This window comes from Syngnathus floridae, chromosome 1, assembly GCF_059516105.1.
Source record: "Syngnathus floridae isolate MCC-2025c chromosome 1, RoL_Sflo_1.0, whole genome shotgun sequence".
Taxonomy (NCBI): domain Eukaryota; kingdom Metazoa; phylum Chordata; class Actinopteri; order Syngnathiformes; family Syngnathidae; genus Syngnathus; species Syngnathus floridae.
The window spans coordinates 4,885,215-4,904,027 of record NC_142413.1 but is presented as its reverse complement, the minus strand read 5'-3'; the positions used below and the strand labels follow the sequence as shown (position 1 = coordinate 4,904,027).

Here is an 18,813-nt window from a genome sequence, read left to right as displayed (position 1 = left end):
TTAATGAGGTCTGGCCTTGGATGACATTTGAGACGAGAAAGTCAAGAAGCATGATTATCAGGAAAGGCAACAGTTTAATTTGCTCATACAAGTCATTGAATCCATCAAGGACAATCACATCAAGTGTTTGGGAAAATGGCGTGATTAGTCACTGGAGGACAAAAACACTGCCCACAGCACTGAGAAACAATTTGAGGGATGGCTGGAGAATATTGAGAAAGTCGGATTCTCACTAACAACACCTTAGCAGGTGGTTCGGAATGCAATTTGCATTGTCTGAGCATCTGCAAGTCATTCTGTCGCGATATAATATTGCTCAGTCACCATACATCCAGCTAAGAAAATGGAAATGGCAACTCATGGGCAAGCTACCACCTGTCAAGTATGAAGTAAAACCAAGAGGGCCCATTGATACCTGAGTCGAGAGAAGGTTCCATTTTTTCCATGTTGTCCACGCAACCTTATGCCCACGCATAATTCTTCACAAAAAGGAAAACGTTGGTCCGTTGTCCATTGTAAAAAAAAAAAAAAAATTTTTTCTTTTATAAAGAAGTGAAGGAATGGGGTCGAAATACAAAAAGTTCTGCCTAGCTACAAAAACAGATATGCTCAAACCTCATTGAATAAAGTATATTCACATATTAAATCAATAAAAGAAACATTTTAAGCATATAATTATACCTACACACCAAATCAACAAAGAAGACATAACTAGACATTTTTGATAAGTGAGAAAGGTTTTGATAACTTTATGATCTGATATATATTTCTGAGCACTTTGAAATAACAAATGTTTTTTGATATATTGCCTGAATAACTTAATGACCCTTAAGGAACTGTTTAATGCGTGCCTGATGATTTTCTAAATCACGGACACAGCCAAAGTCGTCTAAAAATGATCAGTACTTGATTGTATCTTATGTTTTGACTAATGCTAGACACCAGTTCTCGATTACGACTGAACATTCTGGACAGAGGGAAATATTTTGCCTAACAAAGAAAATATATCGTTGAAAGCATGATTAAACTAAGAATATGATGACGTAAGAACAAACAAAAAAATATGGTAAGTGGTGAGTACAAAGTCAAAGTCAAAGTCAAAGTCAGCTTTATTGTCAATTTCTCCACATGCCAAAGACACACAAAGAAACCGAAATTTCGTTCCCCCCTATCCCACGGTGACAAGACATGGCTCACAACAGACAAACAAGTAAACAAGTACAACAAAAGCGTGCTGAATAAATAATGAATAAATAACACAACAATAAATAAATAAATGAGAGGAGCAGAAAAAAAAGGAGCAAGTGCGCGTACAGCAGACATTCCCGAAAATAGCGCAACAGTGCCGCACGCTACGCAGAAGGGGGTAGTGAGTTCAGGGCCCTAACAGCCTGGAGAAAGAAGCTGTTGGCGAGTCTGGTGGTGCGGGAGCGCAGGCTCCTGTACCTCTTCCCAGAGGGCAGAAGGTCAAACAAAGAGTGAGCCGGGTGACTCACATCTCTGGCAATCGAGGTTGCCTTGCGGGCGAGATGGGAGGTGTAAATGTCCTTCAGGGAGGGGAGCGAAGCACCAATAATCTTACTAGCCGTATTCACTATGCGCTGCAGGGCCTTCAAGTTCTGTTCAGTGCAGTTACCACCCCAGACAGCGATGCAACTGGTGAGGACGCTCTCAATGGTGCCACGGTAGAATGTAGACAGGACTGCCTGAGGAGCATATGCACGCCTGAGCTTCCGCAGGAAGTACAGGCGGCGCTGAGCTTTCTTTGCCAGTGACGAGGTGTTTGCGGACCAGGAGAGGTCCTCACTGATGTGCACCCCCAGGAACTTGGTGCAGCTCTCCACCACAGCACCGTCGATGATCAGCGGCAGGTGTGTTGTGTGACCCTTCCGGAAGTCAACAATGATTTCCTTGGTCTTATTGACGTTCAGCAGGAGGTTGTTGTCCCTGCACCACGTGGTCAGAAGGTCAACTTCCGTGAGGCGCAGATAGCGCGCTCCCTAAATTGTGGACAAAATTAAAGTTAAAAAGTTAAAGTCCAACAGAAGGCGTCAATGTTTTCTCATTTGCATTTTTGGCTACAGAAAAGATTATTAGGACTATTCATCAGAAATGATGATTTAGGATAAACACTGTTTTTCTCTTGGGAAAAATAGAGGGGAAATAGTCAAATGGATCATAATTTATCTTCTGAAATCATACGAAAGTTAAAATTAATCATGATGTTTCTAGTTAAGCATTTCGACATGAGATCACACCCAAATAACAATGAAATGACGACTGACGTCAGTGATTTTACTGAACATTTCTCGTCTCACTTGAGCTGTGAAGAACGGCTTGAACTTGTTTTACCACAACGCACCATTTTGCCAAAAGTGAAACAACCCAAAATCTTTGATGTTTAGATAATGTCACAGTTGCTACAGCTAGCGTTTGGATTTAGGTTTGTGTATTCCAATTCCTTTTTTATTTATTTAACCTTTATTCAACTGGTGCGGGGGCACTTTTGCAAGGAAATCCTGGCCAAAATGCAGAAATAGTTACACATAGAGTACTAAGTAAAACAATTACAAATTGCTGAGGCAGTCTCAAATTCTCAGTTTTGAATCAGTCAGCTTTGTAGAATTTTTGTGATGAACATCAACAAAGCATGGTAAACATACTAGTCCAAGACAAAAAAAAAAAAAAAGTGGAAGAAGAAACCCAAATTTAAGTTTGAATTTCTTCATAGGTTGATCAATAAGAGGTTTAAAAGTGAGGGAGTCATCAATTACAATGTATTTTTTATTCATGAGCCACTTCAATGACATACTGGCAGAGTTTGAGGCCCTTTTTTTATGATTTGAAAACAATTGTCTTGTCAGCATTGAGAAGTAATTTAAGATGAATAAATCAATGTGGTCCTGAGGTAGTAACTGCCGTTCTTCCGTTGTTGTGTTTGTGTCGTAAAATAAAAAAAATCAAGTTAATCCTTGTTGCTATCACGATAGGTGTGGCAGGCCAACCAAAAGCAGCCAGGACTTGAACTGTCACTTGTCCTTTGTCTCTACCTAGTGGCAGGTGGGAAAATTGTTTAAACTCGAGTTAAGATTTCCTTTTCCACCTCTTTTCCCTACAAGTAATCATCGTCATCATCATTGTAATCGCTGATTTTTTTTTTTTTTTTATTATTTTATGATTATTTTATTAGTTATATTATACTGGAAATAAAAACAAAACCAACAAAAACAATGTTCCCCCTAGTAAAACAATTACAAATTACTGAGGCAGTATCAAATTCTCTCAGTTTTGAATCAGTCAGCTTTGTAGAATTTTTGTGATGAACATCAACAAAGCATGGTAAACATACTAGTCCAAGACAAAAAAAAAATTATAGAAGAAGAAACCCAAATGTTTTGGACACTCGGGTGAAGAGAGGGGCGGAGCTGTCAACTGATCACCACCTGGTGGTGGGTTGGCTCCGATGGTGGGGGAAGATGCCGGTCCGACCTGGCAGACCCAAACGCTCTGTGAGGGTCTGCTGGGAACGTCTGGCAGAATCTCCTGTCAGGAAGAGCTTCAACTCCCACCTCCGACAGAGCTTTTCCCACGTCAAACTTTCCTCACTAGAGAAACTTTTTCATTAAAACAATGCATCTTTTTTTTTTTTTTATCTTTTCGAAACAGTACTCGAAACCCATCCTACCAATGACTTTGTCCTTCTTGCCATTCTTGATCGGAGTGCAGAGCAAACTCGTTATATCTTTCCTGGTGAGATATTGCTTTTCACACTGCCAGATAAAACAAAAGACATTACTTTGGTAAGTACATGACAGTAACCTGAAAAATTGTAAAAATACGAACCGTTAAAGGGAACCGTTGATCTTTGCTGACATCAGCGATGTTGAGGGGCTGCATGGTGTTTTTAACATACTGAGCGTACATGTAGTTGATCTGGTTGACGCAAGAAGATTCTCTGAGGAGAGTTATAGCAAAATGTGAAATTATCTAACCATATTTTATCATGAACTTAATATTATATATCAGCATTACTGTTAATTTCCAAACAGGAAACCAAAGTCTAAGTGGGCAGGCTGCAAAGTTTTGTTATAGGCAAAAAAATATGACTCTAGAATATAGTCACAGAATTGCTAAAAAACTGTCTTACAACCAGTTTGGCTTCATTTTTGTCAATTTTCTCAAAAAAAATTTTTTTTTTTTCTAAGGCTGACTTTCTCGTTCAATGATATTGAATTGAATAGTGTCGCCCTTTGTGTTAAAAGTAATCGCCTTACCTTTTGGAGGAATTAAAGCCTTCACCTTGCTCCTCATATTCCATATGAAAGACACTGGAAAATGGGTTCTGAAAAAGAAAAAGGCAAAAGTGAACTTTTCTTCCTTTTATTTCCTTTTTACAAGACAAATCAACATTTTATTTCTTCCAGTTAAGCAATCAAGATGGTGCAACTTGTCCAAGTTACAAGCGACGATCCATTACACATCAAGTCTTGCCAGATTGGGAGTTTAGTTCAACATTCCATGTCTTTCTTCTTCTCTTTCTTATAGGGACTTGTTTTTGCTCGACATGTGCTCACCAAAAGATCCTTTTCCCATTTTAACAGGATGTCAAAGATAAAAGAATCACTTTTTTTTTTTTTTTTATTGTGTAGGAAAACTTTGCTCCCCAGACTAACACTCCCTCCCTTGGGTCATAAAAAGGGCTTTAAATAGAAAAAACACACATTGCAAGTAGCACACCACCACCACCATAAAGGCGCGTTCCAAAAAAAAAAAAAAAAGAACATGCACGCGCACGTCGCTCGCTTTTTACCTGGACGCTTTCCGGACAAAGTAGGAGTGCATGAAGTCGAGGTGGTCGTCCAACCACGCTTCCATCATGTCCTCCTCCATGGTGTGTCTCTGCCTCTATATAGCCACAATAGCGCGACGGTCACCCATATGGAGGAGGAGGAATAGAAAAAAAAAAGAAAAGACAAATGCGCGGAAGCGAGCACGAAAAAGTAAACAACGTGTAACGCGCGCGAATCACAGGACGCCACTTTTTATTTCTTTTGTGTGTGTGTGTGTGGAAATAGATACAGGGAAGAGAGGGAGGGAGGGAGGGAGGGAGGGAGGGAGGGAGGGAGGGAGGGAGGGAGGGAGGGAGGGAGGGAGAAAAAGATCAGTCAAACACTTCCTCGCTTGTCAAACATGCGGAGATAACGCAGATACTCAACCGGCTCCTACGGACGCGCAGTGGCGGAGCGTGGGGTTACAGGCGTCAGGGGCAAAGACACCCACCCCACCCCACCTTCCACCCCAAACCACTCCTTTCATTGGACGGCCATTGGAGCGTCTCGAGCGGGGGAAATAATTCTGAATGTTATGGTCAAATACAAAAAAAAGTAATGAGAAAAAAAATACTATAACAAAAGCATGTTGTAAAGTTAGGTTTAATTTAAAGATAACTTAAAGATCAATTTAGATTATATTAACTTTATATTATGGTGATATCCAACTCCGGTGAACTTGAAAATTGAAAGGTATTTCATTTTAGAAAAGCCGCTTAAGTGGGCTTATACTAGCAGGCCCTCCCCAAAAGGAACAAAGAACATGCTGTTTGCTAAAAAAAAAAAAAGTATCAAAATCATGTACTACAATTGATGCCATATTGTTTATACAAAGAATGAGCAATTGAAAGCAGCAGTCCGTGACTCCACTCTGAGTGACCCACGTGATTAATTCCACCACCCCCAGAAATGAAACAAACCAAAAAAGGATTTGAATTTTAATCAAGAGCTCTTGCAAAAACGCAAATCAACCTGTTTAGGTTTTCCATGAAAATGTGCTAAATCGGGCAAAACCCGGAAAAACTGAAAATATTTAAAAATTGCTGGGGGACAATCTGAATATGCGAATCCGTGGAAACCGAATTACGAATATGCAAGGTTGATTGTAGTCTTAAATTGTAATATCACCATTCACCACTAGATGGCATATGTTGTTTAGTTACACTTAAACCGGATCTTATACTGACTGCCCTGTCCACCTAAATTATTTTGCCGATTTAGAATAATATTCAAGACATAGTACCGCAATCAAATCCAACAATCACAACTTTATTTGTCTCTATTTAAATAAAAAATAGGGGGTGGGGCATCTAATTTTTCCTGCAATTTGTGTGAATTGTGTGCAAATATGCAGCGATGTGCATTTGTCAGAACTTGGCCACAGCGTAGTCTATTTTGCACAACGTTGAAAAAAAGACGACGCTCCTCTTCCGACGTTTGCTGATTAACTGATACGGTTCCACCGGTTGACTAACAATCCGCTCGCTTCGGTGTTTTCAGTACAATCTCTGCAGATATATCAATGGCATGAAGGAAGAATGTGAACACAAATACCAGACATGCTTAAATGTCATGTTGTTTTATCGGTATAATCTTACCATTTTGACGGTTTGTATCTCTATGATAAATCTTGTTGAAGTTTTCAGAAAATAATGGCTTATTTTATGAGAGTCAGGACTTTTTTTCATGTAATAAGTTGTAAATGTTGGCTCAACTCTGACTTAGTCAATGAAGAAAACCACATGATGAGTTGTTGGTGTTACATTGGAATATTTCATAATATGATACATTTAAAATTACTGTCACACATGATATTGTTAGTAATAATATTTAAAATCAGGGCATTTACTCCCATTATTATTGCTGCTTTGTCAGTAACCATGACAACAACACTAGGCAGGAGGTGCTGATCAAATTTCCTTTGTGGTTCGATCCATGTGAAACTTCTGCAAGAGAAAACAAAACAAGAAATAAAAAAGTCATTTATTATGTACATAACCAGAACGGGTCATGTGCACTTTATGTATGACTTACGCGAGCCATCCACAAAAATGAAAGATGTGTCTATGTCAAAGCCCGTGACATTGTCGGCGACGTCCACCAGAACGCTCGCGATGGCGCTGTTGTTAGGCACCGAGCCAGATTCAAAAATTATATTCATGTTGTTGATGATGGAGCCATTACTGCCAAACGGAAAAGACACACTTGCATTTATATTCTCATTTTTATTTTTGATACCCATACCTAAAATTGTATCTGCTACTAGCTCATCCTTAATTATGATTAATGCCATGAACACCTTAAGCAATAACCAACCTGAATGAAACCACGTCCAGGGTTCGGAATGAACTGAATTTCAATTGGTACGGTGGTTCAAGCTGTGGAAAAACAAACAAGAGGTACAGATGTCATCCAACAAGAAAAATGTCGGCATTCTTAACATTTTGTACATTTAAAAGTCAAATACCGATGAAGTTATGTGAGGTAAATGTTGTCAAGTCATTTCACGAAAAAATTGTCATAATTTTTATCCATTAGTTATTTTTTTTATTTGTTTTAAATGTTAAGTGTGTTTACCGTTGTTTTGATAACAAATGCTCGAATGAAAAATGCTGCTGTAGATGAATTCAACAAGTCCGTGGTGAAGCGCTCTCCCGCCGATCGGAAGGTCACCTGTCGCGTCGTGAGCGCCTCGACGGTAGTTGTCGTCGGTGCGACAGTGGTTGTGACTGTAAAATAACAGTCGCAGAACATTAAGCGGACGAATCCAGGAGTGGATCCGGACTGGATGGGCGATAGCTATTACCAAGAAGTTGTATGGACTGCTCATCAAAGGCCAAGGCGAAATTGTTGTTGGGGTCGGCTATGGCCTCTTGTAACGTTTCGACCACGGCGTCTTCGCTGGGAATTGCTTCATCTGTTAGGCTGTTATTGTTGAACTCGATGGCCACGTCCGCCTCAGTGTTTTCCATCCGGACCCGGGCCACGGCGGGCCTGTGTTAGCAATGTGTTATTGACATTGTCATGTGACGACATTTGCATCAATTCAGAAGTGACATTACCTGAAGCCTCTAACGACACAGTTGTTGTAGGTTGTGTACCTCCTTCTGTATATAACGTCGTACTGTGGTGAGAATGCAAATGTTACAGTAGCTTCTGCGATGCCCAACAACTAAACACCAAACCAACATTGTACTCACCACTAAAAAGACTTCTTGAGCAAGCGCAATGAATTGTGGACTCTCGGGGTTAGCCAATTCTGGTACATATGGTTCAAACAGTACTGCAACAACCCTGACAACAACGGTAATAACAACCGGAGGCGGTGGACGGGTTGTGGTAGTTGTTGTTGCTGTGGTTGTGGTAGATAGAGTGTTTATGTTTATCGCACGAGTTGTTGCACCTTTGGTTGTTGTTGCTACTGTGTGTCTACTAGTTGTTGTGAGTCCGGTTGTCATTTCACTTGCAGTTGAAACTCCAGTGGTTGTGGCACCGTCAGTTGTTGTTGCTACTCCGGTTGTTGTCTTCACTTCAGCTTTTGGTATTCCCGTTGTTGTCTCTCCAGTTGTAGTTAACTCTCCAGTAGTTGTTGCACCAACAGTTGTTGGTATTCCCGTTGTTGTCTTTCCAGTTGTAGTTAACTCTCCAGTAGTTGTTGCACCAACAGTTGTTGGTATTCCCGTTGTTGTCTCTCCAGTTGTAGTTAACTCTCCAGTAGTTGTTGCACCAACAGTTGTTGGTATTCCCGTTGTTGTCTCTCCAGTTGTAGTTAACTCTCCAGTAGTTGTTGCACCAACAGTTGTTGGTATTCCCGTTGTTGTCTCTCCAGTTGTAGTTAACTCTCCAGTAGTTGTTGCACCAACAGTTGTTGGTATTCCCGTTGTTGTCTCTCCAGTTGTAGTTAACTCTCCAGTAGTTGTTGCACCAACAGTTGTTGTCACTGCTCCGGTTGTTGTCCCTTCAATGGCTGTTCCAGTTGTTATTTCTATTTCAGTTGTTGTTTCTCCAGTTGCAGTTGAAACTCCAGTGGTTGTTGCACCATTAGTTGTTGTCAGTATTCCAGTTGTAGTTAAAACTCCAGTAGTTGTTGCACGACCAGTTGTTTTTACTGCGGTTGTCGTCCCCACTTCAGCTGTTGGTGTTCCGGTTGTTGCTTCTTCAGTTGTAGTTAAAACTACAGTAGTTGTTGCACCATCAGTTGTTGTCGCTGCTCCGGTTGTCGTCTCTACTATAGTTGTTGTTGCTATTCCTGTTGTTGTTTCTTCACTTCCAGTGGTTGTTTCTTCACTTGCAATTGAAACACCAGTGGTTGTTGCATCGTCAGTTGTCGTCGCTACTCTGGTTGTTGTTTCCACTTCAGCTGTTGGTGTTCCGGTTGTTGCGTCTCCAGTTGGAGTTAACTCTCCAGTAGTTGTTGCACCAACAGTTGTCACTGCTTCCGTTGTCGTCTCCACTATGGTTGTTGTCGCTATTCCAGTTGTTGTTTTTATTTCAGTTGTTGTTGCTCCAGTTGCAGTTGGAACTCCAGTGGTTGTTGCACCACCTGTTGTCCCTGTTCCGGTTGTCGTCTCTACTATGGTTGTTGCTATTCCGGTTGTTGTTTCTGTTCCAGTTGTTGTTTCTCCAGTTGCAGTTGTAACTCCAGTGGTTGTTGCACCATCAGTTGTTACCACTACAGTTGTCGGTAGCATTGTCGTAGCCTCTCCAGTTGTAGTTGTCACAACTTGAGTGAAGATGGGAATATTAGAAAGATTAGTAGTAGTAATTATAAAGTGATCAGTAATTTTCTTCATACCATGGCATACTTACCATGAAACAGTAGCAAAACTGATAACCATGGCGCAGCACTCATTGTTTCTCTCCTAGAACCTGCAAAATGTAAACACTTACTATATTAAGTCAGGCACTTATTGCAGTTGCGGACGAGTAACAATTCTATATATAGTTCCAGTTCTATTTGGTATAAATGACTGAGAATGTTATCGTTTTCCCGTTCAACAATATCATGATGATTTTTTTTTTTTTTTTTCACAAAAAATGAGGATTCATTTAAATATGCTATATAGCAGTGGCCCCCAATCACAGGGCTACTCAAACCAAAGAAAAACAAAAACCATTCACAGCACTTCCAGTTTATATATTCGCCGAGGCTTAAAAGTATAATACAACAGCCTGTAGTTAGAACTAACAATAAGCTATTTGTCTGCTTGAGGAAACCCCTGGTGTTGCTAAAGCACTATTTAAGTCTTCTGCAATTGCTATTTAGGGCGATTTTTATGTATTTTGGGGGTAATACGTACCCCAAACCCTGCAAATGACGAATCCACTTGGAAGTTGTTTGTTGACTTTTCCACGAGTGACAAAAGGTGATTATAAGAGCGAATCCAATCCCTAGTATGTATAAAATTGCAGGTGTCAGGCGAATTCCTCATACCTCCAAAATCATCATTTTTCAGGAGACCCCAAAAATGGCTAATTTGTTCAACGATTGTGAACAAGAGCAAAAAAAAATTCAACACCTTAGTGTGTTAACAATCTCTAAAAATAATCTAACAATACCCACCATGCAGATTGACAAATCCTAATAAATAACAAATTAATTGTGGTTTTAAAAGAATTACATTTTATACAAATGTTGTTATAAAATATTATTTTATATTTGATAAAAATGCAGTAACAAATTCCCTTACCTACATGCCAAAATTTCAAAATACCACTTAAAAACAATAAAAACTATTACAAAATGATTATAGCTTATATCTATTTAGATATTAATAAAATATTTCATGTAAAAGTGTTTTTGAATGTTACCAATTTTTACCACTTTTACAAAATAAAGAAATATCTATTATAAAATCTTGAAACATAAAAAACACCTACCTGTTGTTGTGTTTTAAAAATTTTGATACCTGCATAATACAAAACAGATGTTTGTGTGTGGGTTTGTCCACCCTGCTGGGTTGCTCGGTCCTAATGTGGATATATATATGGGGAGGAAGGTGAAAGAGGAGTGACACCAGTCAAAATATTTTGTGGCGTCAAGTGATGTCGAAAGAAATAACAAAAAAACCCAAGTTCCTTCAATAAACAAGTTTGAGCATTCCATTCGTCTTTCTTAAAGGAAGGAGCTGACGGAAGAGCGTCTTTGTTATTTCATGGTAACAAATTTGGAAACATTTTTTAATGTCAATATTTAATGCTTAATATTTTACCAATAGATTTATTTATTTTTTGTTGATTATTGATCAATATTTTTTCAACATAGTTTTTTTTCATTTAACAGTGAATATTTCAAATGACAAATCTTTATAATCCGACTTGTTCAGTTTTTTAAAAATATTTTTCAACCAATTTTTCATTTCTTTATTTTAGTCATGTTTTTAAAGAACGTGGACATATTCTCAAATAAATTTACAATTTAGTTTTTTTACGTTGATTTTAGAAATGTGGAATATATGCTTGATATATGCTTGCTAACTATCTTTAATTGACATAAATCCGTTTTGTTTCTTTTTTTTAACTTTGCATTAGCTTTATAGCATTCATATATTTCAATGCAAAATATTCTGGCTGCTGCCGGTTGATTTAAAGTTAAAGATTTTAAAGTTTAAAGATTTAAATTGAGTGATTTAAAGTTTGACCTGTTTTTTTTATTTAAACTTGATTTATAAATATGTCAATAATTGATATTCAAGTTTCAAGAATTTTGTTATGTTGAAGATGTTATCAGGTTAAAAGATATGCCTTTTGTTGTCATTCTAATTTATTTTTAGTTCCAGAGAAGGAAAACCAGTCATGACATGTTGACAAAAGGTGATCAACCAACGGCAAAGCTTTGTATTTTCATTTGACGCCGTACACACAATGGCATTGTCCACATGTCTGGCATGCTTACTTTCTGCATATTTTTGCTTGTCTGACTGCTGATTAATATCTTACTGACTCGCTGTATCATCACGCCATCATGCCCCCCCCCAACCCCCTTTCTTTAATGACGTGGTGTCCTCTGGGGCAATGATTAGCAATAGATAATCTGACCGACACAACCATAAAATGAATACAGCGAAGATGGCAAGAACATTCACAATTTTGCCGACAGAATGTGGACCCACAGCTAATCACGTGTACAGTAGCTGTGAATGAAGGTAACCTGAGATCCAACAACGGAGTCTGGTGAGCAACAACCGAGGCTTAATGAGGTCTGGCCTTGGATGACATTTGAGACGAGAAAGTCAAGAAGCATGATTATCAGGAAAGGCAACAGTTTAATTTGCTCATACAAGTCATTGAATCCATCAAGGACAATCACATCAAGTGTTTGGGAAAATGGCGTGATTAGTCACTGGAGGACAAAAACACTGCCCACAGCACTGAGAAACAATTTGAGGGATGGCTGGAGAATATTGAGAAAGTCGGATTCTCACTAACAACACCTTAGCAGGTGGTTCGGAATGCAATTTGCATTGTCTGAGCATCTGCAAGTCATTCTGTCGCAATATAATATTGCTCAGTCACCATATATCCAGCTAAGAAAATGGAAATGGCAACTCATGGGCAAGCTACCACCTGTCAAGTATGAAGTAAAACCAAGAGGGCCCATTGATACCTGAGTTGAGAGAAGGTTCCATTTTTTCCATGTTGTCCACGCAACCTTATGCCCACGCATAATTCTTCACAAAAAGGAAAACGTTGGTCCGTTGTCCATCGTAAAAAAAAATTTTTTTTTCTTTTATAAAGAAGTGAAGGAATGGGGTTGAAATACAAAAAGTTCTGCCTAGCTACAAAAACAGATATGCTCAAACCTCATTGAATAAAGTATATTCACATATTAAATCAATAAAAGAAACATTTTAAGCATATAATTATACCTACACACCAAATCAATAAAGAAGACATAACTCGACATTTTTGATAAGTGGTAATGAGAAAGGTTTTTATAACTTTATGATCTGATATATATTTCTGAGCACTTTGAAATAACAAATGTTTTTTGATATATTGTCTGAATAACTTAAGGAACTGTTTAATGCATGCCTGATGATCTTCTAAATCACGGACACTGCCAAAGTCGTCTAAAAATGTTCAGTACTTGATTGTATCTTATGTTTTGACTAATGCTAGACGCCAGTTTTCGATTACGACTGAACATTCTGGACAGAGGGAAATATATTGCCTGACAAAGAAAAGATATGGTTGAAAGCATGATTAAACTAAGAATATGATGACGTAAGCAAGTACATGGAGTATCAAAAGAACAAACAAACAAAAACATGGTAAGTGGTGAGTATAAACTTTGCAAAGTCAGGGAACATCAATAAATTGATGATGTCACAGCCAAAAACTCACATAATTCTGTACAAAATGACAAAATTGAAAGAAAGATGAATGGATGAGGTGCGACAGTGTATGTGCAAGAATGGAGGAGAATGTTTACAGGAAGGTCATTTGGAGATAAAACCAGCAGAGGTGCCAGAGGTAGAACGCCAGGAGGAAAACAGCCAAGGTGATCGCCAAAGCCGAAAGATGGGATGGAAAACAACAGCCCCCACACACATCGAATCGCCCATAATCAGCACCCAACCCCACGGAACCAGCTCTCACCGAACCAGCACCCACTCCCATGGAATCAAACTCTACTGCGAACTTGCCCCACCCCAAAGACTCATCACCCATCAAACTCAGCCCACACTGGCATGTGCAACTGAATATAAGCTGACCAAAGAACCTTGAACTTTTCTGAATGGAGACTTTCCGCTCTTGAAGGGCCCAGCGCTGTATTGTGCTTTCCTGAAAACAGAGCTTTCTTAACAAGAATTGTGATTGAACTCAACCAACCTGTGTAAGTCTAATTTCTGCTTCAGTGTCTTTGCATTTTCCTAAATCTGAAGAAATCAAACGAGCATGCAGTGAGTAAATTGGATAATAGGTGATTGGCAATGGCTTTTGCCGTGAGGCGCAGATAGCGCGCTCCCTAAATTGTGGACAAAATTAAAGTTAAAAAGTTAAAGTCCAACAGAAGGCGTCAATGTTTTCTCATTTGCATTTTTGGCTACAGAAAACATTATTAGGACTATTCATCAGAAATGATGATTTAGGATAAACACTGTTTTTCTCTTGGGGAAAAATAGAGGGGAAATAGTCAAATGGATCTTAATTTATCTTCTGAAATCATACAAAAGTTAAAATTAATCATGATGTTTCTAGTTAAGCATTTCGACATGAGATCACACCCAAATAACAATGAAATGACGACTGACGTCTGTGATTTTACTGAACATTTCTCGTCTCACTTGAGCTGTGAAGAACGGCTTGAACTTGTTTTACCACAACGCACCATTTTGCCAAAAGGGAAACTACCCAAAATCTTTGATGTTTAGATAATGTCACAGTTGCTACAGCTAGCGTTTGGATTTAGGTTTGTGTATTCCATTTCCTTTTTTATTTATTTAACCTTTATTCAACTGGTGCGGGGGCACTTTTGCAAGGAAATCCTGGCCAAAATGGTTGCACATAGAGTACTAAGTAAAACAATTACAAATTGCTGAGGTAGTCTCAAATTCTCTCAGTTTTGAATCAGTCAGCTTTGTAGAATTTTTGTGATGAACATCAACAAAGCATGGTAAACATATTAATCTAAGACAAAAAAAAAAATGTAGAAGAAAAAACCCAAATTTAAGTTTGAATTTCTTCATAGGTTGATCAATAAGAGGTTTAAAAGTGAGGGAGTCATCAATTACAATGTATTTTTTATTCATGAGCCACTTCAATGACATACTGGCAGAGTTTGAGGCACTTTTTTTATGATTTGAAAACAATTGTCTTGTCAGCATTTAGAAGTAATTTAAGATGAATAAATCAATGTGGTCCTGAGGTAGTAACTGCCGTTCTTCCATTGTTGTGTTTGTGTCGTAAAATAAAAAAAATCAAGTTAATCCTTGTTGCTATCACGATAGGTGTGGCAGGCCAACCAACAGGAGCCAGGACTTGAACTGTCACTTGTCCTTTGTCTCTACCTAGTGGCAGGTGGGAAAATTGTTTAAACTCTAGTTAAGATTTCCTCTTCCACCTCTTTTTCCTACAAGTAATCATCGTCATCATCATTGTAATCGCTGATTTGTTTTTTTATTATTTTATTATTATTTTATTAGTTATATCATACTGGAAATAAAAACAAAACCAACAAAAACAATGTTCCCCTTAGTTTTCAAGGGTAATTAAATGACCACTTTAAAAACATAATCCAGAGAGAGAGAGAGAGAGAGAGAGAGAGAGAGAGAGAGAGAGAGAGAGAGAGAGAGAGAGAGAGAGAGAGAGACGCCAATACGGTGCGTGCTTGCCATAGTTGCCCGAGTGGGTGGGTCGCTGCAGAAAAAAAAGACTCTTCTATCTCCCCTGTGCATCCCCCTAAAAACGCCCCCTAGCCACCGGTGCTCGCCGGAACCAATTAGCGTCCACCTCCAGCGACATCAACGAGCACGCGCTTTCTTCCCTCCCGGGCCGCCGGAGCACGCAAACGAACACCTTTAGGCATCGCCCCTAGCTGGGTGGGTGGGCCGCAACCGAAGCGTCGCACGAATTCGGAGTGGACCGAGTGAGTGCAGAATGGCCGAGCAGCAGCAGCAAGAGGAGGAGGAGGGGATGAGGTCGCCCAACACGCCGGTGCCTGGTGGCTCGCCGACGGGCAAAGCGCTGTCCCTTGCCCGGCTGCTTCAATACGAATGTTCCCGCTTGCTCCAGTTATACGTGAGTCTCGATAATTTAGACATCCGACGTAATATAAATCGTACCTTCATCGTCATGGTTGGTTTTGGTACGGTTCATTTAACGGTACGTTTCTACTTGGAATTACTACTGTGGGTTGCTGCGTGGGACTGCAATGCATCACGTAGTAATAAATGTTGATGCAGACCAACTAGATAAATGTGTTTTAATTATAGGGCTCAGTTTTATTGCCATGGCACAGAGAAAATTAAATATTCATAAGTATATTGAATATTTAATTTTTTCAAATAGAAATCTATTTTAAAAAAAGAATAATTTATATCAACAATTTAGTTTTAATTTGATTTTGGTTTTTTGGGCATTTTTGTAAATAGTACATTGCTATTTGGAAAGACTTGAAGAGGGGTGTTAATTACTTTTAAATGGTTTTATTTTACATGTAATTCAATATTTGCATTCTCTATAGCTACAATTTTTCTTTTGAGGAATAATGGAACGGGGTGCATTAAATAATTAAATACAAAGTATCTATGTTTTATTTTTATATATTTTTGTGTTGTGTGTTTTTATTTTTATTGTAGATTATATAGCTTTGTTTTTATTTCACATCTTTTATTATTATGGTTAAATTTTTTAAATATAAATTATATACAATTTTTTTTTTAATTCAGTTTTTCTTTGTTATATTTGCCCTGATGCGGCCAGCTGTACAAAAAAAAATCAGCCGACTAAATTGAAATGACTGTAATTCTAAATTATAATTTCAAGAAATAGATTTATGTTTTCCATTCATCTTTGGAAGTTGTCGTCTGAAGGGGTCGCCATGGAGATTTTGTCCAATTGCATCTGGATGCACGTACTACGTCCTTGATACTTGTAAATATTGTCCTTCATCCAGGGTCATCTCTTTCTCAGGCCATTCAATCAATCGCAACCGGACTGCTCCGATTTGCTTAGAGGACGTTTCATCTCTCATCTGTGAAGGCTTTGGATTAGAACAGGGGATGCTAAATTGTGAGTTGTTGGCTAAGCATGACCGTGAAAACACTCGGTTGGGCCCTACGTGTCCTGTGCGCATCAGGATGCGGACAGTCATCAAACTAACGGCGAGCCACCACCCATTTCCATCTATGGTCTCCAGCCTCCCTAATGGATTGTGTATTTTTGTGCCCGGGCTTCTTTGACACGATCCATCTAATAATCAATACGACTGTGAAATCACAACCGCTTCCAGACGGAGCAGGAGACCTTCTTGTCGGAGCTGCCCGCCGAAGGTGGCCGAATGGTGTCCCTGGGCCCGAGCACAGAGGAGCCAGACCCGGAAGAAGCAGCGCGGCGGATGCACGCCGCCTTGCGACAGTGCCTGGGCCTTCTGCACTGTGCCATCGCCCGGGCCGTGGAGGAGTGGGGCGAGGGGGAGAGCGACTATGAAACCCTGCGCTACACCGTCCGAATCCGGTTGGAGCATTTACTTCACACCACCAAAAACCTGCTGCAGACGGACGATGTCGCACTGGAAGTCACCCCGGACGTCCGGTGTGATGAGGTACAGACTTTATGTTCATACACTCGTTCGTCCCACAGTGGAGCAATCTGACCACCCACAATTTTTGAGTAGGGCTGGGCAGGTACAGATACCAAGTGTCTGTATCGGGCAGACACCGTCCTTATTTCATTTAAGGTATCGGGTACTCAACGAGGCTGCCGATACCAGCGAGAGTCTACCAACGCACTATAAAATGAAGTCCAATACTATAGCTGTTTGTTCCACAGAATTGTTGATTGACCACCAACAGCGTTATGATCTTAATTGAACACATATGTACTACAAAACAACCAGATCAAAATTGTGAGTGACTATTTGCTGTCTTGTGGCTAGGAAACTGATGGAGGCGGGGGACCTTTCCAGCTCAAACTGTGGACGCATCGAGTGCTGGTGGAGCTGGTCCACTGGGCCGACCACGCCACGCAGGCTCTACACGTTCTCCACACGCAGCGGGAAGGAGCGCAGGACGTCTAAAGTGGCGAATGATTTCACTCCACACTAACCACCGGCATCCCCTCATTGTGAGGAATTGGACAGTGGCGGTTCCTTTTTTACAACACAACTCCATCATTTGGTTTACTTCCAAACCATCACAATAATTTTCAACTTTGATCGTCCATTTTTACAGTGGTAGAATATCCCTCCATCCATTTTCTGTACCGCTTGTCCCCATGGGGGTCACGGGCATGCTGGAGCCTATCCCAGCAGTCATGGGGACACCCTGAACCGGTTGCCAGCCAATCGCAAGGCACATAGACACAAACAACCATCTGCATTTGCACTCACATCTACGGGCAATTTGGAGTGCTCAATTAGTCGACCGTGCATATTTTTGGGATATGGGAGAAAACCGGAGTGTTCGGAGAAAACCCACGCAGGCACGGGGAGAACATGCAAACGCCACACAGGGCGGGCCGGAAGTGGAATTGAACCCGCACTCTCTGAACTGTGAGGCGGACGTGCTAACCAGTGCGTCATGTGGTAGAATATATTTATTGTTAATCACATTTAATACATGTGTCCATCCCCCCAAATTCTAGTCGGACCACCCGCATCATTTTGACATGATTCATAAAGCAGCATTTTGCCTGATGCTATCAAGAGTGGTTTGAAATTAACAATCGGTATATTTTTATTCATATTTCATGATTTGTTCTCTCCCACAAAAAACTAAATCAACAGTCACTGTCCAAGACCTGTGGAACAACACGCTGCTTCACTAACCACTAAGCTCCTTTAATAAGGCCCGGCTTTGCCCAGGCGGTATTTCCTCCGCGAGTGCTAAAATGACCTCCAGTTGGCCATTGTTTGCTGTGACGCTCGTGTGCAGTGACCCACTTTCCAAACATACTGCGTGTAATTTATTCTATTTATTAGAAGATATTTAACACTAACAAACTAACTGCTAGATGTAGCCAAAAAAAATACCTGAATGACTGACAAACTGTGACTGTTTTTTTTTCACCCCCTCGCAATGATTCCAGAATGGACGGACTTCATTGTTTTTTTATGGTTTGCTCCTGATGTACTACTTGAATGTGCTGCTACTGTACACTTTTGGAAACACCAGAGGTTTCTCAACCTCAAGGGTCAGAGATCCAAAATGAGCGCGGATCAATTTTTATTGAGTCATGAGAAATAAATCACATTCAAAAATCTTACTATGGTGTTATTGATGTTTTGAAGAAAAGTAATCGTGTTGCCAAACCATATTAA

General features: G+C 39.8%; 3 protein-coding genes across 8 annotated transcripts; 1 reads left to right on the top strand and 2 right to left on the bottom strand.

Moving 5' to 3' along the window:
- Positions 1-746: 746 nt before the first annotated feature.
- Positions 747-5,071, bottom strand: LOC148403514 (cGMP-specific 3',5'-cyclic phosphodiesterase-like). Of its 4 annotated transcripts, none has more exons than XM_088373557.1 (5): positions 4,811-5,071; positions 4,275-4,342; positions 3,844-3,955; positions 3,686-3,770; positions 773-2,000 (listed from the first exon to the last, which is right to left on the bottom strand). In XM_088373557.1, exons 2-5 carry the CDS (start codon positions 4,316-4,318, stop codon positions 1,969-1,971), a joined length of 273 nt encoding a protein of 90 aa, XP_088229683.1. In that variant the 5' UTR covers positions 4,319-4,342; positions 4,811-5,071; the 3' UTR covers positions 773-1,968. The 4 variants fall into 4 exon arrangements, 3 of the variants coding, with proteins under 3 accessions (XP_088229674.1, XP_088229683.1, XP_088229691.1); XR_015857996.1 differs by lacking the exon at positions 773-2,000 and adding an exon at positions 2,767-3,614; XM_088373565.1 differs by lacking the exon at positions 773-2,000 and adding an exon at positions 2,767-3,605 and having other exon boundaries at positions 4,811-5,067.
- A 102-nt stretch (positions 5,072-5,173) lies between these two features.
- On the top strand, positions 5,174-18,758 carry LOC148403512 (ciliary neurotrophic factor). Its single transcript, XM_088373600.1, has 3 exons — positions 5,174-15,572; positions 16,786-17,097; positions 17,431-18,758. Exons 1-3 carry the CDS (start codon positions 15,432-15,434, stop codon positions 17,569-17,571), a joined length of 594 nt encoding a protein of 197 aa, XP_088229726.1. The 5' UTR covers positions 5,174-15,431; the 3' UTR covers positions 17,572-18,758.
- Positions 5,755-10,860, bottom strand: LOC148403513 (uncharacterized). Of its 3 annotated transcripts, none has more exons than XR_015857994.1 (10): positions 10,710-10,851; positions 9,639-9,698; positions 8,030-9,552; positions 7,892-7,953; positions 7,636-7,823; positions 7,407-7,558; positions 7,146-7,207; positions 6,864-7,012; positions 6,428-6,775; positions 5,755-6,337 (listed from the first exon to the last, which is right to left on the bottom strand). XR_015857994.1 is itself a non-coding variant. In XM_088373536.1 (10 exons), the coding sequence occupies exons 3-10, from the start codon at positions 9,679-9,681 to the stop codon at positions 6,687-6,689; spliced, it is 2,268 nt and encodes a 755-aa protein (XP_088229662.1). In that variant the 5' UTR covers positions 9,682-9,698; positions 10,130-10,220; positions 10,710-10,860; the 3' UTR covers positions 5,755-6,686. The 3 variants fall into 3 exon arrangements, 2 of the variants coding, with proteins under 2 accessions (XP_088229662.1, XP_088229651.1); XM_088373536.1 differs by adding an exon at positions 10,130-10,220 and having other exon boundaries at positions 5,755-6,775; positions 10,710-10,860; XM_088373525.1 differs by having other exon boundaries at positions 5,755-6,775.
- Positions 18,759-18,813: the final 55 nt, after the last annotated feature.

Bases quoted from the DNA above. Each gene is read 5' to 3' on its own strand.
- LOC148403514 (XM_088373548.1), bottom strand. From the start codon at position 3,709: ATGGCAAGAAGGACAAAGTCATTG. The intron at 2,001-3,685 runs GTAGGATGGGTT...TCCACAATTTAG, and splicing joins CAAGAAGGACAAAGTCATTG to GGAGCGCGCTATCTGCGCCT.
- LOC148403513 (XM_088373536.1), bottom strand. From the start codon at position 9,681: ATGAGTGCTGCGCCATGGTTATCAGTTTTGCTACTGTTTCATG. The intron at 7,954-8,029 runs GTGAGTACAATG...TTCTCACCACAG, and splicing joins CTCAAGAAGTCTTTTTAGTG to TACGACGTTATATACAGAAG. The intron at 6,776-6,863 runs GTAAGTCATACA...TTTCTCTTGCAG, and splicing joins CATTTTTGTGGATGGCTCGC to AAGTTTCACATGGATCGAAC.
- LOC148403512 (XM_088373600.1), top strand. From the start codon at position 15,432: ATGGCCGAGCAGCAGCAGCAAGAGGAGGAGGAGGGGATGAGGTCGCCC. The intron at 15,573-16,785 runs GTGAGTCTCGAT...AACCGCTTCCAG, and splicing joins CCCGCTTGCTCCAGTTATAC to ACGGAGCAGGAGACCTTCTT. The intron at 17,098-17,430 runs GTACAGACTTTA...TCTTGTGGCTAG, and splicing joins CGGACGTCCGGTGTGATGAG to GAAACTGATGGAGGCGGGGG.